This window comes from Brachyhypopomus gauderio, chromosome 9, assembly GCF_052324685.1.
Source record: "Brachyhypopomus gauderio isolate BG-103 chromosome 9, BGAUD_0.2, whole genome shotgun sequence".
Taxonomy (NCBI): domain Eukaryota; kingdom Metazoa; phylum Chordata; class Actinopteri; order Gymnotiformes; family Hypopomidae; genus Brachyhypopomus; species Brachyhypopomus gauderio.
This window is the reverse complement of record NC_135219.1, coordinates 16,623,536-16,650,941: the sequence shown is the minus strand read 5'-3', so window position 1 is coordinate 16,650,941 and position 27,406 is coordinate 16,623,536. Positions and strand designations below refer to the sequence as shown.

General features: G+C 41.8%; 3 protein-coding genes across 4 annotated transcripts; 1 reads left to right on the top strand and 2 right to left on the bottom strand.

The window, feature by feature from the left end:
* LOC143522503 (protein kinase C delta type-like) lies at positions 1-4,891 on the bottom strand. 2 transcript variants are annotated; one of them, XM_077016222.1, is made up of 11 exons: positions 4,238-4,891; positions 3,585-3,644; positions 3,336-3,431; positions 2,308-3,146; positions 1,814-1,987; positions 1,486-1,577; positions 1,295-1,357; positions 1,048-1,186; positions 711-899; positions 380-508; positions 1-218 (listed from the first exon to the last, which is right to left on the bottom strand). In XM_077016222.1, exons 4-11 carry the CDS (start codon positions 2,461-2,463, stop codon positions 63-65), a joined length of 1,098 nt encoding a protein of 365 aa, XP_076872337.1. In that variant the 5' UTR covers positions 2,464-3,146; positions 3,336-3,431; positions 3,585-3,644; positions 4,238-4,891; the 3' UTR covers positions 1-62. The 2 variants fall into 2 exon arrangements, with proteins under 2 accessions (XP_076872337.1, XP_076872338.1); XM_077016223.1 differs by having other exon boundaries at positions 3,336-3,428.
* Positions 4,892-5,445: 554 nt separating this feature from the next.
* On the top strand, positions 5,446-21,564 carry LOC143523279 (uncharacterized). Its single transcript, XM_077017651.1, has 4 exons — positions 5,446-5,706; positions 6,298-6,430; positions 7,403-7,617; positions 19,222-21,564. The coding sequence occupies exons 1-4, from the start codon at positions 5,495-5,497 to the stop codon at positions 19,241-19,243; spliced, it is 582 nt and encodes a 193-aa protein (XP_076873766.1). The 5' UTR covers positions 5,446-5,494; the 3' UTR covers positions 19,244-21,564.
* On the bottom strand, positions 14,790-25,534 carry rhag (Rh associated glycoprotein). The gene is made up of 10 exons (XM_077017650.1): positions 25,288-25,534; positions 20,534-20,717; positions 19,286-19,436; positions 18,482-18,629; positions 18,205-18,371; positions 17,947-18,084; positions 17,582-17,703; positions 16,639-16,712; positions 16,331-16,404; positions 14,790-16,243 (listed from the first exon to the last, which is right to left on the bottom strand). Exons 1-10 carry the CDS (start codon positions 25,460-25,462, stop codon positions 16,169-16,171), a joined length of 1,308 nt encoding a protein of 435 aa, XP_076873765.1. The 5' UTR covers positions 25,463-25,534; the 3' UTR covers positions 14,790-16,168.
* Positions 25,535-27,406: the final 1,872 nt, after the last annotated feature.

The window sequence follows — 27,406 nt, the reverse complement described above, 5'->3', positions numbered from 1 at the left end:
AACACTGGCTGTATAGTTTATTCACACATTTGTGCTGATGTGAGATGTGAATCAGGTGTCCATCACTTCTGCAGATGCTCCATGCTCTGGTTGATAAATGAAAAGCCAGCAAAGGCATTCTGGTCCATGGAGTCACCCACACCTTTCTCACACTGGGACATGAGGGGCAGCTCCCTTAAATACTTCCTATCAACGTTTCTACAGTCATTGGGTGATTTCTGTGGTTGGAGGAGAATGGAAGAAAATCACATGATGAACAGAGGCTGCATTTCACTATCTGTATTTTTGCTATTTGTTCTATGAGCATTCAGTATGAAAAGTAAAAAAAAAAAAAACAGGAATGAGAGAGGACTGTAAGAGATGGAAAGAAAGCTCATACCATATTTGGCTTGTAAGGGGGTTCGATTTCCCTCCTCTCCAGAGCAGACCAGTTAATAGTCCAGAAGAATAACTGACGCCGGATATTGCCCACAACACCCAGTCTATGAAAAGGGTCTCGCCTAAACAGCTTTGTTCATGGAAGAAAACCAAAAGTAAGAATATTATTCATAATAGAAATATCTCAGTGTGTCTCCTTTCTAAGTGCAAAATAGCAGAACTCTGTTCATGTCTTGGTTGTGAAGTATTATTATTATTATTATTATTATTATTATTATTATTATTATTACTATTATTAATGTGTCATCAGGTGTGATTTTGTGCATGCTTACTCGCTTTAGCATGTTTCTGGCATTCCATGTGATGGAGGAAGGAAGGTGAGGTTTGCCCCTGCAGACGGACTTATAAATCTCTAGTTTGTCATCACCAGTGAATGGATGCTTACCAATCAGCATCATATACACAAGCACACCAAATGACCACCAGTCCACTGAAAATGAGTACCGGTTACCCCGAATGATCTACACACACACACACACACACACACACACACACACACACACACACACACACACACACACACATTCACATTCAGGGCATACTGAATAACATTGACATTGCTACAGGTGAGAACACTCAATGTCAAATTCATTTGATGCCATCTCATACCTCAGGGGCCATGTATTGTGGTGTCCCACAGAAGGATGTGGCAAGATTGCGTCCAGAAATATTCTCTTTACATATACCAAAATCAGCTAACTTTATATGACCTTCACCATCTAACATCACATTTCCCAACTTGAGATCCCTAATGCAGGAGAGAAATACAAAAATGTGGCATACATGTGGTTTAGTAGACAAGAACAGTAAAGGTGAAAGTACAGAATGTCCATGTAGCTTTGTTTGTATGTGTAACCTGTGGATGATGCCTTTTCCATGGAGGAACTGCAGTCCACACACAATTTCGGCTGCATAGAATCTGGAAGGAAGAAACAAACCAGGAGCCATCAGACCGGACTATAATCACACACACCTACGTTTATATTTATATAAGGCATACAAAAAACATAATTGTGTGTGTGTGTGTGTGTGTGTGTGTTGCCTCACGTGGCTCTCTTGAGGTCAAAGCGTCCACGCAACTTCAAGTGGAACTTCAGGTCACCTCCGTTCTGATACTCCATGACAAAGAACAAGTGCTCCTAACACACAGACAATGCCATAAACACTTTGGTATGAGTACAAGCAGAATTACTGACTCAACAATCATTTAAATACCACAGTGATTCCATGAAGTATAAGTTACAGTAAACAGTTGTGACAATGCCTGGTGTGGTTAATTACTGCCTATACAAAAGAGTCCTGCTGGACATTCCATTACTATTGACTGAGAGGTGGAGGAAATGTATAATATAACCTTTCATTTGTTCTTTACTACCTTGGTCTGAAAGGTGGAGTAAAGGTGTGTAAGGAAGGGGTTGTCCCAGGCCAGAGCTAGCACCCGCTTCTCCACCATGGGGTACTCTACATTTTTCTTCTTCAGCATTTTGTCTTTCTTCAAGGCTTTTACGGCAAACCAAGCCTCACTGCCTTTAAGTTCAGCCAGAAAAACCTGAGCAGGGACCAAGGGAGAGAAATAGACAAACAGACCAGAGTGAAACCAAAACACACACACACACACACACACACACACACACACACACACACACACACACACACACACACACACACACACACACACACATCCATGAAATATGAAGATTTGATGGAATAGTGCTTGTTTGGTCTATAGGGGAGATAGTATTTAACAATAGAAGGGTAAAAGGACAGACATGTAAAAATGATAAGTGAACAGTCAGGAGAAGTGAAGAGAGACACAGAGTCAGTGCGTGTTTGGAGGACGCGGGAGCCGCGTGAAGGGGAAGACTCTACCTTGCCATAGCTTCCCTTGCCCAGTACTTTATGGAAGGTGAAGTGCTCTAGAGTGATGCGTGTCTGGTGGCTGATCCGGGATGGGGAGCGAGAACACGAAGCCTCACCCTGAACACTGTTTTTCAATTGTGTTTCTACAAAGATTTTTAAAATCATACATTAGTGACATATTACATGATAATAACAGGAGAATGTTTCTCATCTTAATTGTGTTAATGCTTATATTACGCCGAGCTGCTCCATCCCCACACCACCGCTCGGTGCCTCAGGTCAGCTGATCAGCTGCCCCGGAGGTGCCGTGGTCAAAGCGTAAGCTCAGAGGGGATAGAGCTTTCTCCATCGCTGCTCCTAGATTATGGAACAACCTACCACTGCATGTTAGACAAGCCCGTTCACTGCCCATTTTTAAAACAAGTCTTAAAACCCACTTTAATTCATTGCCTTTTAACACAGCATGACTTTGTATATTTTTAGTTTTTACTGTTTTAGTTTAATTCTTTGATTTGTTCAATTGATTCCTTTTACCGCTTTAGTTAATATTGTTTTATCCATTTTTTGTTATTATTTGTTTTAAGTCTAATGTTCTATTCTTATGTACAGCAGTTTGTTTTGGCTGCCGTTCTTAAAGTGTTCTAATACTAAAGTTGAGTTTAGTTGAGTTATATGAAAATAACGATTGAACATGTTGATATCAGCAAATTACAACATCAGCTTGATATTCAGTATGAATGTGTCTTGGTCACCTAGAGGTGGGTTGTCAGACTCCTCAGTCTCGTCCAGGAGAACGTGGAGCAGCTCCTCACAGGCCTCGTCCAGAACACTTTTATTCACAGGTATTTCTGTGACAAAACATTTTTTCAACAAGTCCTAATTACATATTATATTGTAATAACAGGTCAATATTTTTCAGCTGAACTGTGTAAAAAGCATGTCTTGCACTGATATTAAAAGCTATTGAACAGCTTGATGTCATCAAATTAGCAAATGAGTTATCAGAAAGGGATTTTTTATGAATATGTCTCGCTCACCTAGAGGTCGGCTACAAGAGTCCTTAGTCTCTTCACGGGGAACGTGGATGTGCTCCTCACAGGCCTCATCCAGAGCACTTTTATTCAAAGGTGCTACTGCAAAAAAGATTTTTGCATGGTAAATGTTGCATGGTAATAACAGATGAGTGTTTTTCATTTGATCTGTGTATCGATATTGAACATGTTGATGTCAGAAAAATACAAAACATGTTATCAGTTTGAGATTCTCTATGCATGTCTCTTGTTTACCTGGTTTGCAGGAGATCTCAGGCTCGTCCAGGTCAACGTCACTCTTTATAAAAGTGGCTTCTGGTAAAACAAACAATTTTTTTCAACAAACACTAATATTACATGAAAATGTCAGATGAGTGTTTTTCAGCTGAACTGTGTTTTTTTTAATATAATTTAATTTGTCTGGTATTGACATCAATGAAGTTCTGACAAATTCGATGTGATCGGATAATCAGAGGTGTTATCATGAGATTCTGTATGAATTAAAATGTTGAATAACATTGGAATTATGCTTGGCTGTTAAACTGAAACTTTTAACACCACTAAAGCCAAAATAACTATAAAAAATCCCTTTAAAGACTTTTTCTAATCAATAAATATACAAAGCCAAGCAGAAAGACACAAATGTAATTGAATCATTATTGATTTATATTGAGACTACCAATATTTGTGGACCTGGGTTTGTTGGTAAGTTGCCATAGCAACACCACTGACTTCATAAAAATGAACCTGTCAAATTATCAGCTTCTTTTTCTATTTTTCACTTATTGGTTTTACCAATAAACACCAAATTTAGCTGTGTTAAAAGAACAAATAAGCCCCCAAATAACAAGAAAGAACAAGAAAATAAGCCCCCAAATAAGTTGTCGCCATTGTACTCATATACTCACTCAGGCCATGGGTGTTGCCTCTCTCTTGTTTTGGTCCTATTTTGTTATTTCTTTTTTTCTTTTTAATTCTTTCTTTCTTTTTAACTCTTCTGGATTCCTCCTCCTCTGAGTCAGAATCTTCTTGGGTGCCTCGGCAGCACCAGCACCAGAGACACCTTTTAATATCTTTCCACTTCGTCATCTTTATACAGACTGATATGGAATTATACTGTACATGGAATTATATACCCTCATTTGTTATGTCGTCGCTATGACGACAGTGTGCGTTAGAGGCGGTGACGTATTTCCGCTTTGGGTTATACCGGCAGACCTACTTCCTGTCTAGCTTTTACCGGGTAATCCAACTGTGTCTGTGAGGATTTTTTCGCTAAATAAAAATGAATGTCGGCGCGAGCGTTTTTCAGAAGCGTTGCTCGGTACCACTCTGCTCTGTTTCATCTCGGTACAACTCGGTGGTGAGTTTTCATTCTTTTCCCGAGGACGAGACGCTTCGGAAGAAAGGGCTCGTCAAGATCCGCCGGGAAGACTTTGCCGTCACGAAGCACACTAAAGTGTGCAGCACTCAATTTACAGAGAGTGGTTTTGTTGTGGGCACTAGTCGGAGACGTTTAGAGAAAGGCTCGGTACCGGGCGTGTTCGAGTGGAACAGGTGTTACACCACATTCTGTGATCACAGGGGGCGCTATTTCACAGTTTATCTTCACAGACACCAGCGCTTTACGAGCTCCGTAAACTACGCGAATGCGATTATCTTTCTCGTTTTGCTGCTGTCCGCTAGCCAAAAGATGACAGACGTTTGTATTTACATTTTATCGTCTCTAAATTGTCTATCTATCGTCTCTAAATTGTCGGCAGCCATCAGAATATGTGACCCACTGAATCAATAGTACTTTGTGACTCCACAATAGCAGAAAACAATTAATAATGGCAGCATCTTACCGAGCTTGCTTACGATGAGGCTGGCTATTTTCGTGTAAAATGATGTAACGAAACATTCTTGTTTAAGTACCTTTATATAATTAAGAGACGATAAAATGTAAATACAAACATCTGTCATATTTTGGCTTGCGGACACCAACAAAACGAGAAAAGAAAGCAGCGTAGTTTATGTAGCGTTCGCAAAGCGCTCGTGTGTGTGAACAGAAACTGTGAAATAGCGCCCCCTGTGGAATCTGGAGTAACAGCGGCGCACTCAAACTAACCCGCGACTCAGTGTTTGGGGAAGAAGAGAAAGGCCACGTAACGTGAGCTCTCTGGATGACGGCGGCGGAGTTACTGGACGTGTCGTTACAACATCTTGATCACGATGCGACGCCACAACCCGCAGCCGATCTTCTCATTATGAACAATAAGGAACTTGAAGAACAACTGCAGCAACTAAAGTCAAAACTGGAGGATCTGTCTGTCAAACAACGCTTTGGTCTGCAACGAGTTGTTGGATCAGACGACGACACTCGTTTTTATACGAGGTGAGTTAATTATTTACTATTAGCAAATTTCCTACGTTAAAATGCCCATTTTATCTCAATAGAGAGTTATTATTATAGAGTATTGATCGCATTTTTGCACCAGGTGTTTGGAGCAGGAAAAAAACCCCTAAAAGTACAGGGTTAGGATTATAAAACACTGATTTAGGTAACTTGTAGCTGTGTTTCCTAGGTCATGACCCAAATAGCTCCCCACTCATTGTGTAGTGCACTAAATAGAATACAAAATACGTTTTGCAGCCGAACGTGCAGCAGTTGCTTGAATCCTAAAATATATCCCTGGTGAATTCATTGCACTATTTGTATGTTGAAAAGACTGGCTAAAATTCAGTTAATGTCGTTATTTTGGTAGTAACAAATATTTGCATTTTCGTAAATCAGGTATTTCACCCTTGCTGTCCATGTTGACAGTTCATGTTTTTTCTCCCTCACCCAGCTCTTAACACACCCTTACAATGTTTATCAGTAAGAACAATATGGTAGAGGTGTGTTGAGAACTGGATTAGGGAAACACATGCACATGTCTGGTGGAGTGCAAGGATCAACTTAGGAATCGGTGTTGGTTATATCTAGATTTGCCACATATTACCATCTAATGACCTTCTGGAGTCTTATTGAGCCATCAACATCCACAATGCTTCGTGTTGGTCAGGCCAGTGGAGGCTCCCACTTGAGTGCCCTTGAGGAAGCGTTGTCAAGACCCACTGTAAGTACAGCTGTTTTTTTTTCTTTCTCATATTTAATGTGTAATCTATACATGCCAGTCAGAATATTATGACCACCTCCTTGTAAATCAAGTCTTTGTGGATGTTCTCAGTTGCACTGATCATATAGGTGAACTTTAGGGTGATACATCTCTAGGACCAGGATCCAGCACCCCTGTTCTTCAGTATCAGTACCTTTTTGTATACTTTATTGACCCTATTTAAACACTACAGAGCAGCTATTATTCAGGATTGGATCAGATAAAGCTTGATCCAATGTACATTTTTAAACACTCAGATTTACTGCTTGCTAAAAAAAAGTCCACTAACCCAGTGTTTCTCCAAACCTGGTCCTGTGCATTCCCTGAACATTTGAGTGCTTTCACTGCTTTAACACCCCTTCCAACTTGAAAAGTGTGCTGGGAGCAGTGAAGACACTAAAATGTAAAGGACAGGGCGTCTACTGGACCAGGATTGCACTTACCAATAATTTACAGCCAAAGGTATAATGTGTGCAGTGCTCTGTGAACACTGATGAATATCTAGATGACTTAGAAACTGTGCACAGACAGATCAGTTATTGTCTCTGACTTTACACCTACAAGGTGGACCCACATGGTAGGTATGTCTAGTAAAGTGGAATGTATATGGACAAAGCCACATTACCACACCACTACCACATCAGGGTCACGATAGTGCTGGCAATGCTCACCCAAACAATAGCTGCTATTTATCGAAGAACAGAGTAAAATCTGGTTAATAAAGTATACAGAGAAAGAGACAGATTACAGTCTGATTATTGTATAACTACAAAGTGCTATATGATCTGATCCTATATAACCTAATTAACTGAAAACATCCACAAAGAGTATAGTTACAAGGGGTGTTCATAATGTGACCGGACTGTGTATATTATTTTAATCTTTTAAAAATATAATTTGTGTATGTGTTCTCTTTGTTTTTGCCCAATTCAGAAGCTAACACCAATTGATGAGCTGTTCCTCTTTCTGATGTACTTGTCGGTTGGCCTAAAACAGAGGGATCTTGGGCACAGATTTTTTATTCACCGCACCACCGTGAGCCGGATCATCATTACGTGGGCCAACTTCCTTTACACACTGCTGGGATCCGTGTGTATCTGGATGCCACCCGAAGTCATCAAGGCTCACCTGCCCAAGGAGTTCTCAAGGTACCCAGACACACAGGTAGTGATTGACTGCACAGAGCTTCGCTGCCAGACTCCATCACTTTCACTGCTGCAAAGTGAAGTATTTTCAACATACAAGTCCCACTGCACTTTCAAAGGTATGTTGGGGATGGTACCACATGGAGCCAGGCAGTCAGGCATCACATCTCTACTGACACCTGACATGGCCATTATGGTCGCGACATTTAAGCGACCTTGGGACTTGTAAAGGCACTATATAAGTTTAACTTATTATTATTATTATTATTATTATGGTAGACAAGGGATTCCTTGTTGATGACCTGGACTGTACTCTGTGTCTTTCTCTATCACCAATATCAGTAGCCTGAACACAACTACAAACACATAACACTGATGTGAAATGAAAGATACACTCCTTATCATTTACATGTATCCAGAGCGCCTTACGAAGTGCTTTGCCATCTGTTCACAGAATTAATTCTAAATAGTACATAGATAGGTCAGAATTCAAGATACCCTCGAACCAGAATACTACTAAACTACAGAAATCAATGCAAATACCTAGAAGTACACAAAAACATAGGCTGTATATTGCAAAACTACAGGAATTTAAATGGATACCTACAAGAAATGCAAATTCACATAGGTACTATATCATACCACGGAAAGAACTAGAAAGTCTGTTCTACAGATGAGTCTTCAGTCATTTGAAGACTACTAGGGACTCTGCAGTCTGGACAGCCAATGGAAGCTCATTCCACTATCTCGGAGCCAGGACAGGTCTTGAAGTTTGTTTTTCGTGAGACTTTAAGCATGGCGTTTTAAGCCAAGCCGTACTTGAGGTTCAAAGTACTCTAGATTTGGATGGGGCTCTGACCATGGCCATCATGTAGGGAGGGGTTGGTCCATTTTTGGCTTTGCAGGCAAGCATCAAGGTTTTAGATCTGATGTATGCAGCTACTGGAAGGCAGTAAAGAGAATGCAGCACTGGAGTGACATGTGAACTTGGGGAGATTGAAGACCAGTCGTGCTGCTGCATTCTGGATCAGTTTGTAGAGGTCTGATGACCCATAGAGGTGTATCTGGGTAAACCACAAATCCACAAGGGTAGACGTTGACATTTCTGGTCTGGCTGTATTCTTGAAGAGCAGCTGGCTCCATAGCAATTCCTCTTCTCATAGCAGAGGTTTGATAAGATCTTTTCAGGATCCTGTCAGCCAGTTGCCCCCCCTGAACTTTGTCCTCTAATGGAACAAATTTCTTGGAAACATGAGGAAGTTAAACGTGGCTTTCTAAGCTGATGCCATTCTCCACATTCACTTTGCTTTCTGGTTGCGCACTCAACTTTGTGCGCCATTTCCCATGTCATGGTACGAGAATTGAGGTGGAGCTGTTCTTTTTCACTGCAAACAAACATGCAGTCTGAAGATGCCAGTCTGTAAACAACCGAAGGAACATCTGGAGGCAGAGGTGCATCATGGCAGGGTGATGTAATCTTTAGCCACTGGCTACTGGTAAGACAGATGACTACCAGCTTGCACCAATCCAAATGCACTCTCAACCAGTGGATGGTCTTGGGAGATGCCCATCGTAGTTATCAATGGTGCAGTTCGAGGAGGAACATCTCTGTAAACCTCAGACACACGGAGGACAGAGAGGTCTGGCAGATCTCCACACACTGCTTTGTAAAGTGTGCTGTGAAAAAACACTTAACTTCACTCCTTATCAATTTAGATGTACAAATATTATTAAGTATTATTAAGTAGCGTGTGTGTCAAACCCTAGACGTCGGATTGGCTACCATGTATGTCAATCAAAATACAACCGTCAGTGCTGATGGATGATAGCCTGTCATCCATCCACTACTTTTTGAGCCCGGTTCATGGTCCCTTGCGTCTGTCCTGCCCCGTGCCTGTTCTCCCTTCCCCGACCTCGCCCGCTCGTCTCCCTCTGTGTCGTGGTGTCTCTGTCCCCGACATCTGTCCTACCCCTCCCCTTTTGGCGTGCCTCGGAGTTGCACGCCTTGAGGGGGGGTTATGTCACGTCTAGCCCATGGGTTAAAGTTCTCCGTCACCACGACGGATTTCCGTCATTTGATTTTTTTGGGGAAAATCCGTCAAATCATAATAAACCACACACACGAGTGCTATCTGTTTTGTGGCTGAAATATGATCCTCTCACTGGATCATCAGCGCTGGATGGATGACGGCGGTGTCATTTGATTGACATGTGGGTCATCCCGCCTTCTGATTTTCGGACCTTACGTAGAAAAGTTACCTCACTCCTGCCTTGCTGGATTATACTTTCGCGATTGACCGTAGCGCGACTCCGCACACCTCGGCCAAAACCGTCACATTCTTTGCAGTGTTCTCTGAAACGATATGTGGTAGCACAGGGGTGCACAACATACGGCCCACCTACGGGGCATACGGGCACCTCCGTTGCGGCCCCACTGTTGCCAACTCCTCAGTAAGGAAAGTCGCTATTGGTTGTCCTAAAAGTCGCTAGAAGTCGCTAAATGACGTCATCACCTAATTTGCATAATACATTTTTTTGAAGCTGTAAAGCAGGGATGTCAAAGTCAAATACATCGAGGGCCAAAAAACCAAATTTGCTACAAGCCAAGGGCCGGACTGGTTCAATGTTTATTAAAACATAATGAAATGATTGCACATAGCCTATTGAACGAAGACCTAACACAGTGTATATTATTTAATGCTTAAATGAATAAAGCAATATTTTCTTATGGATCTGTCAGTAATTTCAAGTGAAAACATTTTTCAACAAGCAAACAGATAAAAACAAACTTCCTTCAAAGAAAACATGTCCTGTACATTAAATGAATAAAGTAATAAAGGTTTGAAAAGTGCTGGAATTTAGGCTAAAGTACTTTATTTTAAATGCTTGAAATTGTAACTACTTCGTTTCACAACAAATATCTGTCTGACTGAACAGTTCTCTTGTATTACGTTAACAAATACGAGCCTCTTGTAATTCCAGGACGAAACATGAGTGAACGTGAAGACGTTAAGATTGGGCGTTTTGAAAATAAACACCCATTAAATAATGTGAATAAAAAAGCGAATTATTTCGAATCATTTCGACTATATGTATAAATATTTAACTTAATATTTACAAAATTCGAGAGGTGCACGACCATGCGAATCGACAGTGTGCGACGCCCTCGCGCACGGGCGGAGCCACTGCGATTACGTCATTTTCGCTGCGCAGACCCTCGCAGCTTGTATGCGCTGCAGTGACTTCGCGGGCTACCGTTACATTGTGGAGAATGTAGTGTTTGTGCGTGCAAAACACCATCGGGCAGCTGTGGCCTGTGGGCCGGTTCTAATAGTAATTAAATATCATCCAGGGGGCCATAGATATGTGCTGTAAAGGAATAACGTTGGGAGAGAAGGAAATGAGTAAAAAACACCCTAAATATGTTAGAACTACAAATGAACAACATATGTTGTCTTTGAAATAGGCAGTCACTTCTCAAAAGAACTACATGACTTTAATGATTTGTATAAATAATTTTTACGTAAATTACATAAATAGTTTTTTTGCTGTGTTGTTAAATGTTAGTATATGAGTAGCAGTTAGCAGGAACTAGTTGGCATAGAAATCAACCTTACAATACAGGCAGCATGCCCGTGTATCATCTCCAATACACGGCTTCAGCCAGCCTTTAAATTCAGGACTTGATTCCCACTCTTTCCTGTATTTTTGAGAATAGAGTTTAGAGTGAGACATGAGGAGCAAGTTAGCTAGATGTTAAGCTTTCACAGAGAGGCACTGTGGACGAGTCGAATGACCGGCTACGTGGTGAATGAGGTGAAGAATGACTGAGACTGTGTGAGTTAAATGCAGTGCTTTCTTTTCGTGTCTCACTGAAGACTAAAGCATTTATATTTACATCCGCCGTCGGCGGCAGCTTTGGGCATGCGCAGTTCATGTGCAGTGTGGACGTGGAGCGGTGAGGATCTGCTCTGAGTGTGAGACTGCACTGAGTGTTTTGGGGCTCACGGCAGCACCCGCCGGGGCTCACGGCCCAGAGGACAGCAACTGAAGAGCGTGTTTGTTCAGAGTCGCCAAAAGTCTCCAATAACACCACAAAAAGTCGCTAGATTTGTCGCTAGTCGCTTTTTACTACAAAAAGTCGCTAGAGGGTCTGAAAAGTCGCTAAATATAGCGACAAAGTCGCTAAGTTGGCAACACTGTGCGGCCCGCCGGTTGATAAATAATTTGGCCCGCCGACGAACGACGAACCAGCAGTGTTGTTTTTTAAGTTTTTTATTAAGTTTAACGTGCTGGGAAATATTGAAATGGACATTGAATGTGACGTACAAGTGCTTGAATTCCACCTTGTAAAGATTTATGAACTCCGCAAACATTGTGCTGAAGCGCGATGCGCGCGAAGTTACAAAATTCGAGAGGTGCATGACCTCGTGCATGGGTGGAGCCACCGCGTTTACATCATTTTTGGCGCGCGGACCCTCGCGACGCGTCAAGTATAAACCAGGATTGAGTAGGAACAAAGGTACATACTGTACGCGAATAACGTACTGTACGCAGTTATCCTATCCTGACGGTGTTGTTCTGTTTGTATTTAAAAGCTCTATCCAGTTGTGTGATTTAATTTGCCATTTTTGGACATTACATTTTTTTGTACCATACCCAGGGTTCAAATTACGGGGGGGATTGGGGGGGTCAGACCCCCCCCGTTTAAGGCATCAACCCCCCTAAAGGGGCAAAACCAATAATTTGGGGGGGGTCAAAACATTTAGATGTACTTCCCACATATAATGTTAAATACTACAAAAAAAATGCAGTGTCTATGGCTGGAAGAATATTCTGATACGATTTCAAGCACCCCTAAAGTGGATCATACCATTCCGTGTTAATAACCATTCGCGTTTGCCTGCCTGACTCATTATCGGTCAGGTGGCTTTTGTTGTATAATATATTATGACTATAAAGGTTATTGTGTGATATGTGCTACATACAGCTGATGTAATGGATTTATCATTTACGTGCTGTAGACATTACAGTAAGAAAGCAAGACACTGTAAGGATGGTAAGACTTCAGTTTACTGAAGCATGCGCTTGCGCTGTACTGGTTTTCATTTACACCCTGAAAAAAACTTGACCCCCCCAATTATCATTGTATAATTCGCACCCTGACCATACCTACTTAAATCAGGTAATCTTACGGCTTATGTTTTTGCGATAGTGAATCTGATTCGAGAGCGTCATACCTTTTTTAACTCACCAGGATTCACTAAATTTGACTTGGTCTTTAAATAATTTTCTGGAAGAGGACACCCAGATAACTCCATTATATAAACATTTACATACATTTATTGCTCAGGTGTTGCATTTTGCCGCTTCATAGATTCTCCTCTTCTCTCCTTACACAGACTGTTTAGATAAATATACTTTATAAATGTGTTTATTGTGTAGAATTAGGCAAAAGAGGCCTTGTCCCAACTACACCACATTGTCAGTAATTGCTGGCATTGTCTTTTGCCAGGAAAATGTCAAAATGAAAGTTTCAGTCAAATGAAAATTTCTTGCTTTAACCCATGGTCTAGCCCCTCCCTCCTCCCTGGTCCCGCCTAGCTTCCCTGTTCCCATTCGTTCTTCCCTCTGTCTATCACGCCCTTGTCATTAGTGCACACCTGAGTCTCGTTTCACCGTCTTGTTTCTGTGTATATAAACCCCCTGGTGTTTTATTCCCGTGTCGGTCCATGTGGGTTTGCTGTGTTCCCTGTCTCCCCTGTGCTTACTCTCCTGTGCTTACTGAATATAAAGTAACCCTGTGTGTGATTTCCTGATGTCCAAATGATGACCAAACAAAACCATTAAAAAGTTTTGCTAGTTACATTTGTTTTTGTCATTTTATTTTAAAAACAACGAAGACCTCTGGCCATCGCTGTAGATGAGCTGTAATTTTATTCAAATTTTAGTATTTCCCAAAGTCTTTTCCCATTATCTGAAATGTATTAACTAGAAGGGGACACAAGACCTTTCTGAAAAGGTATGTTTTATTATAAATATTTAATAAAAAACATAGCTGAAGATTACATTTGTCCCCGACAGGGTGGACATATTTTGCAATATGCCCATATTTTGACATTCTGTATTTAATTCATAAAAAGTGTTTAAGCTTGACCAATATGTATTTTTAACACCCAAGGGGCAGCTTAATAACAATTATAAAGTGAAAGGGGAAATCTTACCTTTTTCTTATCGAAATTACAATGTCTCAAAGGCACTTTATAATGATAATGACCCGCCTATTCTGGACAGTTTCTCTTGCCTCTGAATGCCATTGTCCAATCAGCGTTGAGGTTCATTCCCTGTAGTACCGCCCCTTTTGGGGGATTTTATTAGTCTGACTGAAAATCGCCCTGATTGCTCTGGTAGACTCTCATATTAATCAGGGTTGCCAACACACGCATTTGTCACACGCTCTCACGTCACACTTCCGATTTCTCACGCCGAAAAAAAAATCTAGTTTATTTACCTCTGATCCATATCTATGATTCAATGAGTTACTAGTTCGCTCTGCGCCAACCACTGGCGATCGATGTATCGCGATATAATACTTAACTTGTGTCCATTTTACACCGCCCCGGTAACAATTTACGACGCCCCCCCCCCCCCCCCCCCCCCCGTCAACAATTTACACTCGCCACCTCCTCCAGATTCAAATCTCACTCCAAGCGATCTTGAAAAGTTGGCAACCCTGTATTAATGCTTTTTTAAGTGTAGGTAACTCATCATCCCAACACCATTATGTTGTATCGAACCGAGAACCTCTGTCCACAGTCTATTTCTAAGATCTATTTATTTATTAAAGCTCTTTGAAGTTTCTTAATGAACATAAGATGAATGAAAGCTCGGCGTTCTTCTAGCTCATGGTGAACAGTGCCACCTGGTGGCTGAGAGAAGAAAAGCTGGTAGAGAGCAAAATGGTCGGAGTTGATCAGATGTTTTCCGCGGTTCTTATGGAATATAAATGGAATATAAATTTGACCAGAACATGTCCACAAAAGTGTGTTCAGAAACATATTAAATCTCAATATTTAATTCTTGAAATTTGGTAATTTACACTGTACTGTAGTGCAAATCTTATCTTTTTGTGTTATCATGAGCACCAAAAACCTCCTCTCAGTAATTCAGAAAAATGTATAAAATCCATATTTATTAATGACAGTATGTTTCATACATTTTTTTTATCATTACTGTAATATAAGTGCACTGCAAAGCTACATTGTCCTAACTATGCTAATAGCTTGTGTTTTTATATAACACTCACACATATGGATACATTCAAATATTTGAATAATTCAAAATGCTGAAGTCTGTTGAAGTCAGTTGTGTCTCTCTTGCTCAGTGAGCAGAGCTCTTCTTGTTTTTGAGACAACTTCCAAATCCTAGAATGTCTCTCAACAGGAGTAAGCAAAGAGCGGCTGACCATGTCCATTTATTCAAACTACATTATGAGCTTAAAGCAATAAAGGAAAACAAAATAAGGATTTCTTTAAAACAGGTAGCTTGACATAAGGAAAACCCAGGTTTGAAGCATAATGTGTGAAGTAGACCTTAAGACTGATCTTAGATCAGGTCATGAGAGTCACCATGGGCTCCAGTATGACATTATAACCTATAGCTTATACACTGAGTAATACTCTGCAGTGGGGAAGTCTAACACAGCGTTTGTTTGAAAAAATCAACAAAAAGTGACTTGTATTTAGAATACATATAGCTATGTATATTTTTTAAATCTAATATATGTTAGAGTAATGTAATCAGTTTGATTATAAGTAACTGTGCTATCTGCATATCTGCTCTGGGGAATCTGAACGTCACACGCTTAACATTTCACAATTTTGTGCAATTGTCGTCTTCAGCCTGACAGTCTGACAGAAACAGGCGCAGTGTGAGAGCTCTGAAATACACTCATGCTTGGTGTCTGTCCTTGGCTCAGATCTCCAGCAAGTAAGATCCACTGTCGTAGCTGACAATTATCCACAAACGGAGGCGATTCACCATTTTGCCATGAAACATTACTTTCATATTCTTATTTGGCTAAAGAAAAACAGCCAAACTCTTAATCAGCTCTAAAGCTTTATCTTTACCAACTTATATCCAGGTCCATTGGAAGCATACAAAATGGATAGTTTTCGTAGAGATTTATCAGTTTGTTACTCCCTCTCCATTCATAATCATAAATGAATTCTATCATTCAGCCACCTTAAATAAAATAATCTGGTGCTTCCTAGTTGGATTTAGTTATTTTAAAACGTCGCTCTTTGGACCTCCATGTTTTACATGGTAACAGTTGAAATGTAGCTAATTAAAACCCTGTGCAACAGGTGGACGCAGGTGGACAGACAGCGAGAAGACAAACACTCTTTTAGGCCAGACCATGATGAGATAACGCAGGGCTGAAGTGTTTAAGTATGGACTGATTGAACTGCTTGTGAAATGGTCTGATAAATGGCTGAGTTCCCTGAGTTGGGTATGGGACTGTGTGGTGTGTGAACACGCTGAAGTGAGAGATTCAGGCTTCTGTCTTGCTCTTCGAATGGTCTGCATGGGTGAGACTCTCTCCGTTCTCCTCATCCTCCTCGGGAACCTGCAGACAGAAGTCACTCATTATCATGCACATTAAGGTACATCTCTCATTTATATATATATTTTTTCAAAATGATCTGAGGCTCACCTCCCAATAGACAGAGTCATCGAAGCAGTTCTGGTCAGGTGGCTGTCCCCAGAATGGAAGTTTCATCACAAGACCTGACAGATCAAATCAGAATGATTCATTTGCCTACAAAGTAATACAATATACACTTTAAAAACGTGTACAATCTGAGAAACGCAATTTGCCGTGTTCAGGTACTCACCACCACTATTTTACAGAGTTACTGTATGTGTCAACACTTGCATTCGAATTGAAAGCATACAACTAAAGTTGAGGAACATTCAGAGGTTGATCACTGATGTTTAGAAAGATGTGAGATGTGGACTCACCTGTGATGGCTCCTCCAACCAGGGCAAACCCCAGGGAACAAGCTAAAGCAGCCGCCTGTTTATCCGGGGAAGCGCTAATAACAGAGAAAGAAAGAAAATCTGAAATATTGGTCAGAGCATACAATCCCCACCGACAATACGAGCACCTCAAGAAAAAAACCTTTAATAAGAACACTATCAAAAACATACGATGCGATCGCAGCCACTCTTTTGATCGCAAAGCGCAGCCGACGAGTACTTATTGCAGCTGATCGATTATATTGTCTGATTGATTAAATGATTTAATATTTGGAACTACTCAGCCCCATGCACGGTGCAGAGGGGTTTGGGTCTGGGTTCACATCCACACTGCACGTGCGTCGCCTGTTACTGCTCTTTCAACGTACCGATCTGTCTGCAGCAGTTCGGCGGTACTATGTACTGGAGCGGCCTGAATTTAGAAGATCATAGCCTGGAGGGAGATAAATCTCCAGGTTTCGTGCAAGATTCCTCATGCACGAAACTGTCACCAGATTGAACTGAACAATCTGGGCAGATGTGGGATTGCTTACGTGAGCCGCAGATGTTTTGCAACATCAAACAAAAGTAAGGCTGCATAATTAATGTGCAATCATAAACTTCACTGAAAAGGTGCGCGTGCAGTCCGCCTTGGTTTACTAGCGGTCTGTGTGATCAGTAGCCTACGGCACGATTGCTGGATATGAATTAAAAGATGCTTATTTGAGTGCATGAAATATAACCTGTACTGAGTGTACATCCCCAAATATTGGCTCGTTGTTTTAAAACTGGCTTCCTAAGTTTAATGCTTCAAAACTTTGCCAGCCTCACATAGCAAAGTGGACATGTTTGCTCAAAAAATTCCAGACCCCTCGTTCATGGCCATGTCGTTGACCTTTCACCCTTGCCCTTTTGCATGCCCCCTGTGCCGCTGCGCCAGTCTTACTTGTGTTTCCTTCCCAGAGCCGTAGCGACGATGCCAGCCAGGCCCCCTAGAATGCCAGGCATGCCATGGAGGTTGTGTACCCCACACGTGTCCTGAATACCCAGCTTAGATGCAAACACAGGCTGCATCGAAATACAAAAGAATAACATGATGAATATTCAGTATGAGGAAGCGACACGGTGGAAAATAGCAACAGCATGCAAATAATTTTAAGGGCTTTTGAATAATAATGTATCCATTAAAACGTACAGTAGATGTGTTTGCCACATCTGTTATTGGTAAAAGGGATAACTGTGACGCTGCTGTAACACCTACAGGTCATGTGATCATGTGGGTGGAGTTTGTATGTAAATGAGCTTACGTACAGTGAGGAACTTGAAGCCAACGGTGGAAATGATCCCCGCGATGACCCCAATCACCATGGCGCCGAAAGGCCCGATGCTCATATCGGCGCACGTTCCCACGGCAACTCCACCTGCCAGAGTTGCGTTCTGAATGTGCACCTGCGAAGCAAACAGGTGGCCTTAATAAACCGGACTATATTGTACCGGGCCAACGAACGCCGATCGTTCGTCCTCAGCGTGGTGTAAAGGTGGGAGTCCCACGACGACGGCTCCTCTCACCATGTCCAGTCTGCCCTTCTCCTCCACCAGGCTGGAGGTGGCGTAAGCGGCCAGGGCGCAGGCCGCCAGAGAGAAGTAGGTGTTTGTGACGGCCATCAGCTGTTCCTGCTTCGTCTCCGCTATGGCGGAGTTGAAACTCGGCCAGAACATCCACAGGAAGACGGTGCCTGCCCGGACAGAGCGGTCGCGGTCAAACGCATGCTTCTGGAACATCCACCCAACCTTGGTCAAGACTTTCACTATGTAGCCATATGTCATGTATAGATTGTGGACTTGCCAATCATTGCGAACAAGTCGGAGTGGTAGACAGATCCATCGTTGTCATGCCCGTTCCTGAGGCCAGGACGGTAAAGCATTCGGGCCACAGACAGACCAAAGTAAGCCCCAAACGCATGGATAGTCATGGAAGCGCCAACATCAGAGGCCTGCGTATAGACCAATATCTTGGTGTTACTGTCAGTTACCACTCAAAGTACATCGGTACTCCATTAAGGAGCCATTGGGGACATCCAAAGACAACACATGAGTTCCAGCCGCACTTGAACCAACTGATCGAGGGCTGTAGGCTCCTGTTTACTGGACCCATGTGTTCACTGAATGGAGCAGAACAAAAACATGGACTGGAGTTACTGGAGTTGCGGACTGGAGCTTTACTGGACTGGAGTTACTGGAGTTGGGACTATGGAAAAACTCATGTATGGATGTTACATCCAATCATCTGCTTTTCCCATTCAATCTAATATACATTTATAATTATAATTATATATCTAATATATTTTTCAATAAATACAAATGAATGACAGTGTTTGATAATTCTACTTGGACACTAATGTTGAGATTTTGTGGGACGTTAACCTGAAGTTGAGCCAGTGTCTATGGTGCCTAAGTTACAACCGAGCAGTTCAGCTCTAGGAGTTATAAATCGTGACTTTGATCCGTCTACGTAGGTTTGCTCATTATATTAATCCAGCTGGTGGAGTGAATTAAGACCAACCAGGTTCTCTAAATTCCTGGCAGGACTTTGAATCTACTCTGCTAGGTGAGGGAATGAGAAGATGGGTGAAGGATCTGCAGCGGGCACCTCCAGCTTTTCCACCACCACGTGCTCATTGAGGGAGAAGATGGTGATCTCCAGCAAGGTCATAATGAGGAGCTGCACCGGACTGGTTTTGCCCAGCACAGCACCAAATGAGATCAGCACCGTCGCTGTACTGAAGTCTGCGTTGATCATTCTGCACAGAGAGAGACAGAGAGAGAGAGAGATAGAGAAAAGATAGAGAAAGACAGAGAAAAATAGAGAGAGTTAAATATATGATACATTAGAAAAAATCAGCCAGTTCAGGAGACATGTTTGATTTCACATGTAAACTTACAAGGGCATTGTTTATTAGCTGATTAGATGATAATTCATGAACTCATCAATTAATTGTTTTCTTACAGTGGATACAGTGGTTATGTTAATGCAGAAAAAACCACTGAATAATGTATTGCTGGATATTCTGGAGGGTTATACCACATACAGGAGTCTTTGGTTTGCATGCTAATTTAGTGTTTAGATGTATATTTCCAGGTATAATACCATAACTGGTGAGATTTCTCACTGCTTGGTTAGTGAGTGACCGCTGAGAGACGGATGATCCAACAGGTGCCACACAGTGAGCTGGACAGACATGACTAGCTTTGCCCAAATGGTCTGGCCGCAGATTTGACTGTAGAGACCAAATTTCACATGCGTGGCAGACTCATGTTTCCCTAAGCTCTTCCGTGTCTTTGACAGAGTGGGACAGAGAAAATCTGCTGCTCTTGTATCGCGTGTCCTGCTCAGCAGGCAGGATGGGACAATTGGGTGAAGCTCTAGGCTCGTCCCCGTCCTCCTGTGCTGGGCGTCCTCACTAAACTTTGTGCTCTCCACCTCTGTTGGGTCTCACGCACGTCTGTCCATCATTGTCTCCACCCACCTCCTCCTCGTTGCTCTCAGCACCAGTGCTACTGCTGTAAGGGTGTAGTTACTACAGCACACACGGACCCCTCTGAAGACAGTTTTACACATTTGTCAAGGGAGGAGCGTGAATTAGTGTTTCACACTGACACAGAGAAGCTCATTTGACTGTTTCTCTTGCTCCCAACCTTAGACCATACAGTGTATCCTCTCAGCACAGATAACCTGCTACACATTTGATTAACTAATACACTGCTTATGTTCGAACAGTGCAGAGCAAACATAGAGATAGGGCTAGGAAACCCTAATGAACTGAGTTACTAATTACCAAAGCTAGACAGATTCATGGGTAGACAAGGCAACAGGCAGACAGACCGATAAGACTTTTACCTATTTATGGAAACCTTGATTATTCCGTCGCTCATATGCCAGAAGTTCTGCATGAGGAGACCCCACTGCAGGCCCAAGGCGGCTAGCAGCAGGTTAATCCCCACACTGCTGAAGCCATAGCGTTTCAGGAACGTCATGAGGAAGCCGAAACCGATGAAGATCATCACATGAACGTCCTGAAACACTTAAAGTATGAACAATCAACAGATTAAACACTTAGAGATTAAACACCTGAAACACCTGAATATAATGCAGATTAATTGAAATGAGTAGCAAGCAGATAAAAGCTGAAGGTGCTTTTTACAGACAGCAAATTAAACACCAGGAATACTTAAATCATTTGAAGCACTTAGAGCATAAACAGACAGCAGGTTGAACACTTAGAGATTAAACACCAGGAATACTTCAATCATTTGAAGCACTTAGAGCATGAACAGACAGCAGGTTGAACACTTAGAGATTAAACACCAGGAATACTTCAATCATTTGAAGCACTTAGAGCATGAACAGACAGCAGGTTGAACAGTTTCCTGGGCCAAAACAACGCACAGTGGTGATTAATATTGAGTTTATCCATGACATTACTAGGGTTTATCCATGACATTGACCCTTAGTAATTACCCTTAAGGACACCTGAAACGCTTAAATCTCGCACAGAAACCAAGTTGACCACTTGTGGTGACAGAGAGTTGTCACCATACTGACATGATCTTGGCAGGTGAAAAATCAATAAGTACTCATTTAGATTTATGGAGAACGTGACTGGGTTGGTTTGTAAATGGGCCAGTAGAACATGGCTGCCTTATCAACTTTTCATTAGGAGCTGCTTGATTGTCATTGAATGTTTATCATCTCTCCAAGTGTTGATAAAAAAAATGTCAAAATATGAAACATCACATGTCTATGTGATAGAGTATCAGGTTTTGTGAACTTGGGCATGATCCGTGTTAATATATTACCATATATGTACTTGTTTTTTGGGACATACATATTAAAGAAATCAGGGCAAAAGGTGTTTGCTGGAGAAATAGCGAGCTGTTCATCTCTTTTTTTTTGGTGGGGATGGATGGATGGATGGATGGATGGATGGATGGATGGATGGAGATGCCAGAGAGCATGGGAGCGAATACAGGATACTAAATTTATCATCAAAGCTCTTTGGATCGCAGGATATGCACTCAGTCATGGAGCGGATAATGATCACGATTGATTGCAAAGGACTTTCTGAGGACCTCATTTCCACTCCCGCCGGGAGAGAAACTTTAGACAATGAAGTGTACGGATCTGCGAGGTGTGGCATCACGGAGACGACGGACGCGTTCCCAACTTCCTTGGGAGGCTTCCCGACTGTTCTACTCGCTGGTGGAACAAGTCGGGGAAATATCTGGCTGCCTGAAGGTTTACTGTATCAACTCTATAAGGCGCCACATCTGGTAAGTGTGTTAGGGTGCACCTCCCTAGAACAATTGGGTGCTTCCCCACCCAGTCAGGACAGCACGGAGGAGGCCATGGTTTGGGTGGCTAACGCAATGCCTGAGTGGAGCTTCTGGCAATGGCACAAACTTCATATGCGTCTCGTTTCTCTGATTCAACCTTTGAGCAATCGTTCACACCTGAAGTACAGCACTGCTTTTAGATGAGGGCAGTAATGCCTTTTTTCCCTGTATGAGTGTAAAACGGTCTTTGGCAAAGAAACAATTAAGGGAACTCTAAATTTACTGCTGCTCATAAACAAATGTAATAACTCGTGCATTTGCTTAGCTGGAATTTGTATAGGAAAATGGATAATCACACGTTTTTAATTTTAGAGCCGTTGCGTTCAGTTCTCTTGCTTGGCCTTGATGATGGAAAATTTTGGAAATGAAAAAAACCAAATTAATGTGAAAACACAACACATGTTTTTACTGTACAACCATCAAACCTTCTAGTACCTTACTGCACTGTGGCTCATATTGTTCATGGAGAAAGTAGGAATCAGCGTATCTGCAGTAAGCTCTGAGGTATAATTAAACCGAGATAGAGGCACAGACTAAACAGGAAAAACACAGCTTCAAAACAAATGCGCTAAGATTAAAAATGCTGAAATTCCACTCTTATCACAAATTGGTTATGCAAGAAAAAAAAATCTATAATTTTAGGATAGCCCTGCCCTGAAGAATCTTCCAGATACTTTACACTGCCTGACCTGACGCCCTTTCGGATTGACCAAATATGTAAACAAATGTCTTTGGTGGTTGTAGATGAATGAAGACACCACACAGGTAACATAAATGTATCACCAAAACAAAAATGCAAATTGACTTAAAAGGTTCAATTACTGGGTTAAGAAATTTTGCCTTGGTATTGGAATATGGTACCTATTAACACTTATAAACCAATCTGCTTTTTTTCTTTTGTTCACTGCTTCAAATGCAGTTTTACAGACACAGTGATACTTCTGAGGTGATTTTTTCTTCTGTTTGCTCCCAGGCCTTGTCTGCGATATTTTTTTGCTGATCCCACCATTTCATCATTTGAGCGTGTTTCATCATTTGAGCGTGTTTCATCATTTGAGCGCTGTATAATTCACTAGGAAGAGATTCACAGGACCAGTAAGACTTACTGCCATCACAAAAAGTGTTTTGTTATTTATTTTGAACACTTTAATTTAATTTAAGCGTTTAATTCTCCACAGTTGGCTATTACTTATCATAAATAAACAATTGTTCCTTAACCAGTACATAGTTTTTGGGTTTGTTTGTTTTTTTTAATTTTTTTGGTTCACTTTCATGCGTAAAACAACTCTTGATAAGAATCTCCAGGGCTTGTTGCCAAATGGCTGGAAGGCTTTTCCTCCCTGTGAATCTACAGAGCAACTCAATTACTTTCTATCAGCACTAATTTGGCACTTGATGACAACACTTATCCGTGTGTGTGTGTGTGTGTGTGTGTGTGTATTTCTTTATCCAAAACTGCATTCTTCCCCTTTTATTTCTTTGAAGTTCTAATCGCTAAGGTCTGGAATGGTCTGTATGGTCCCAACTCAGAACGACAGCTGTATTTTCCCAGACCAGTGAAACCTCTGCCTTCTGCCTTCCCACCTCTTTTCATAAATGCAAATAGGTCAACAAAATAGTTCATTTATACATAAAAGTGTGCACTTTCATACAGAAAGAGAGCAAACGTATATTCAAAATACAGTTCCAACCAGTAAGAAATTGATGGAGTTTTTTCCCTAACCACAATAACAAAAAGGTTAAATTATAACTCCATTTTGACTTCTTTCACCCTGGTTTCCCTCTGTCTAGAACTTGACCAATCATTTTCATAAAGCACTATATGGACACACATTTTCTCATACTGAAGTAAATGATAAAGTGGTTGTTGAAGGGTAAGGTCTGGTTGCACTGCGCAGCTATGGTCTGCCCTCAGATGTGAGCGCTAATCTCCTGCGCTCATGCCTTCCCCGCCCTCACACGGGCCGTTTCCCAACCAGCAACTATTAGTGTGTGATGAAGATAAAGAAGAAACTCCACCATCTACAAATGGACGTAAAACGCACACGTTCCCCCCAAACATTCTGCAAACTATGCTTGACCTTTTAAATGAAAAGTCAATAATTAGTCAATAATTTTTGTTTAAACATTTGTCTTTAAGCAGCTTAAGTTGCTTATGAAGCACCCCCCCCCCCCCACCCCCCGGTCTATATCTCTGTCTCCGTGTTTGTCTCTCTCTCTATCTCTATGTCTCTGTCTTTCTCTTTTATAACCCCATAACCCTTCTGCTTCTTCAAAGGGGAGAACAACATCTGCTAGTCTCTCTCTCTCTCTCTCTCTCTCTCTCTCTCTCTCTCTCTCGTGTATTTGGAAGGTTGATTTGCTGAATGAAAACACATACTCTACTAATGATTATGTTAACTGCTACATCCATCTGAGAGTTTACATAGAGGCTCAGCCGGGAATTATCAACTTTAAATTGCTCCAATGGGCCATATTGAGACAAAGTAAACAGGCTTACAGTACTAAATCAAACAGGACTACAGTACTATAATAACAGGATCATAGGACTAAATCAAACAGGACTACAGTACTATAATAACAGGATCATAGGACTAAATCAAACAGGACTACAGTACTATAATAACAATGATAGGACTAAATCAAACAGGACTACAGTACTATAACAATAGAATCATAGGACTAAATCGAGCATGACTACAGTACTATAATAACAGCATCATAGGACTAAATCAAACAGGACTACAGTACTATAATAACAGAATGATAGGACAGAATCAAACAAGACTGCAGTACTATAACAACAGAATCATCTGTTAAAGATGTTAAATCAAACAGTAATGTCAGTAAATATTTTTTTTTAAATATATCAGTAAATTTAAAATGGCTTGCTGAAAAGGAAAGAGCAGCATAAAATCATTTGGGAAACATCAAATTATTCATATATATCAAACTATATATGTAGCACTTTATAAAGAAGCTTGCACAGATGATGAAGGACCTCTGTCCACAACATCCAGTTTCACAGAAAACGTTTGTTTAGTTTACTACAATTTCTCTCTCTCTCTCTCTCTCTCTCTCTCTCTCTTTATATATATATATATATATATATATATATATATATATATATATATATATATATATATATATATATATATATATATATGCACATGCAGTATCTGCCTTTATAAAGTAACAATCTAAAGTAACGATAGTGTTTACACGTTCTGACAGAGGAGCTGATTTATGGATACTTACTGGGATAGAGGGCAAGGGGCTGGCTGTCATGGCTTTCTGAAGTGTGGTTGTCCTTGTGATCTGATTTGCCATCATCGTACACCACAAAAAGCCCATAAAGAACAATAATGAGAACCTGCACAATCAAGGCCAATATAGGAAGCTTCAGCCTCATGTTGGTGGAGTACGCTGGCATGTTTTGACACTTGCTTCTCCCCTGCAACACACTCTCTCGCTATCCGTCGCGCCCCTTCTGCGAGATGGGGCAGGCCCCGGCCTCTGGTTTTAAGCTGGTTGTGGGTTTGAGGATGGCCAATGACACGAGAGGGAGCGGAGTGTCCTGGAGGCCACGCCCCCTTGACTGCACCCTGCTCATGGGAAGGAGCTCCCACTTCCCTCCTGTTTATGCTCTTTCTAAGAAAAAAATAGGAAGGGGTGCGAGGTCCAGAATGTACTGCACAGGACTGCACATCAAAGGTTTAAGACTTCAGTTACAGACATGCCTTTCTGTTCTACACACTGGACGTCAGTCCAACATTATGGACCATCTTTTTTCAAATAACCTTACAAAAATCACATATTTCATTGGGTTCAAAATCTCCATAACTATTGAAAGTTATGGACTTAAAATCTGCCCTTAATATATGGTCCACATTGTGCTCCTCAAATTCGATTTACAATACCTAGTTTAATGCCTCATATTTTTATGCCAATCAAATGAAGCTTTAAAACACTTTAAAATAGAAGAAAGAAAAAGAAGAAAGAATTATGCGATATGTTAAATCATTAAATAACAATTTCATTTTATTCAGACACTCTGCAGTCAATCTCAGCCTACTTTAGTCTCAGTCTAACTATAGTGCATACAATCTAAGCCTACTTTAGTCTCAGTCTAGTGATGCCACTCACATTCTTAGCAACATAAAGTTTAATGTGAGGTAATTTCCTATTTTCCATAATGCTGGACATATCTGCCATTGTCTTCTACAGGTGTCAAACAACATCATTAAAACTGAGGAAACCAAATGGACCCAGATGCCGTGCAGCAGACGCCGTGCAGCAGACGCCGTGCAGCAGACGCAGTGCAGCAGACGCCGTGCAGCAGACTCCGTGCAGCAGATGCAGTGCAGCAGATGCAGTGCAGCAGACGCAGTGCAGCAGATGCAGTGCAGCAGATGCAGTGCAGCAGACGCAGTGCAGCAGACGCAGTGCAGCAGACGCAGTGCAGCAGACGCCGTGCAGCAGATGCAGTGCAGCAGATGCAGTGCAGCAGATGCAGTGCAGCAGACGCAGTGCAGCAGACTCCGTGCAGCAGACGCAGTGCAGCAGACGCAGTGCAGCAGACGCCGTGCAGCAGACGCCATGCAGCAGATGCAGTACAGCAGACGCAGTGCAGCAGACGCAGTGCAGCAGACGCCGTGCAGCAGACGCAGTGCAGCAGACGCCGTGCAGCAGACGCCATGCAGCAGATGCAGTGCAGCAGACACAGTGCCAGCAGACACAGTGCCAGCAGCCTGTTGTCCTGTGTTCCCTCTGGCGGTTTTACAGGGTGCAGGTTTCAGAGCAATAATCCTCCCATTCACAACACAGATCTCTGCTGCTACAGCTACGCGCTGCCTGTTCTGCTCTACACCAAAACCTGCACTTTACATGCCCACACTTCTCCCTTCACCGCCCACGTTACACACACTGTTAGCTGTAGTCCCGGGAGGACGTGCAGTTCAGGATATTCAGCTCAGGATGTTTGGTTCAGGGGTCAGAGCCATATGAAAACACGTCAAATTTAAACAGTACTTTCGGGTTGTTTGTAACACTTTACCCAAAATGCACATGACGTGGTGTCATTGGGTTCTGGATACAGCATCCCCCCGTCGGGCTTATGTTACCAGACATAGTGTGTGGAGCGAATGAGCTGTAATCGTAGAGCAATCAAAACGAGAGAGGAAAGCAGATTTTGGCACCCACCTAATGTGCCGTATATGAGGACGGGAGCCTTCGGTGAGAACTCCGAAGTATCTAACGTGCGGGGAAAAGAGGAACAATACTAGGCCAATGAAAACAAGAGCAAAGGCCAAGTTATTTTTAAGAGCTTAATGGCATTTCATTCAGAATGGTTCTTCTTTTTTAGGCTTATGGAGTT

Excerpts from the sequence above, each read along its gene's own strand:
- LOC143522503 (XM_077016222.1), bottom strand. The coding sequence starts at position 2,463 with ATGATTTTAAAAATCTTTGTAGAAACACAATTGAAAAACAGTGTTCAG. Across the intron at positions 1,578-1,813 it reads ACTCCACCTTTCAGACCAAG|GAGCACTTGTTCTTTGTCAT; the intron begins GTAGTAAAGAAC and ends TCTGTGTGTTAG. Across the intron at positions 219-379 it reads CCCCTTACAAGCCAAATATG|AAATCACCCAATGACTGTAG; the intron begins GTATGAGCTTTC and ends CTCCAACCACAG.
- LOC143523279 (XM_077017651.1), top strand. The coding sequence starts at position 5,495 with ATGACGGCGGCGGAGTTACTGGACGTGTCGTTACAACATCTTGATCAC. Across the intron at positions 5,707-6,297 it reads GACACTCGTTTTTATACGAG|ATTTGCCACATATTACCATC; the intron begins GTGAGTTAATTA and ends GGTTATATCTAG. Across the intron at positions 7,618-19,221 it reads CTGCCCAAGGAGTTCTCAAG|GACTTTGAATCTACTCTGCT; the intron begins GTACCCAGACAC and ends AATTCCTGGCAG.
- rhag (XM_077017650.1), bottom strand. The coding sequence starts at position 25,462 with ATGCCAGCGTACTCCACCAACATGAGGCTGAAGCTTCCTATATTGGCC. Across the intron at positions 19,437-20,533 it reads ATCAAGGTTTCCATAAATAG|AATGATCAACGCAGACTTCA; the intron begins GTAAAAGTCTTA and ends CTCTCTGTGCAG. Across the intron at positions 16,405-16,638 it reads GGTTGGAGGAGCCATCACAG|GTCTTGTGATGAAACTTCCA; the intron begins GTGAGTCCACAT and ends TTGATCTGTCAG.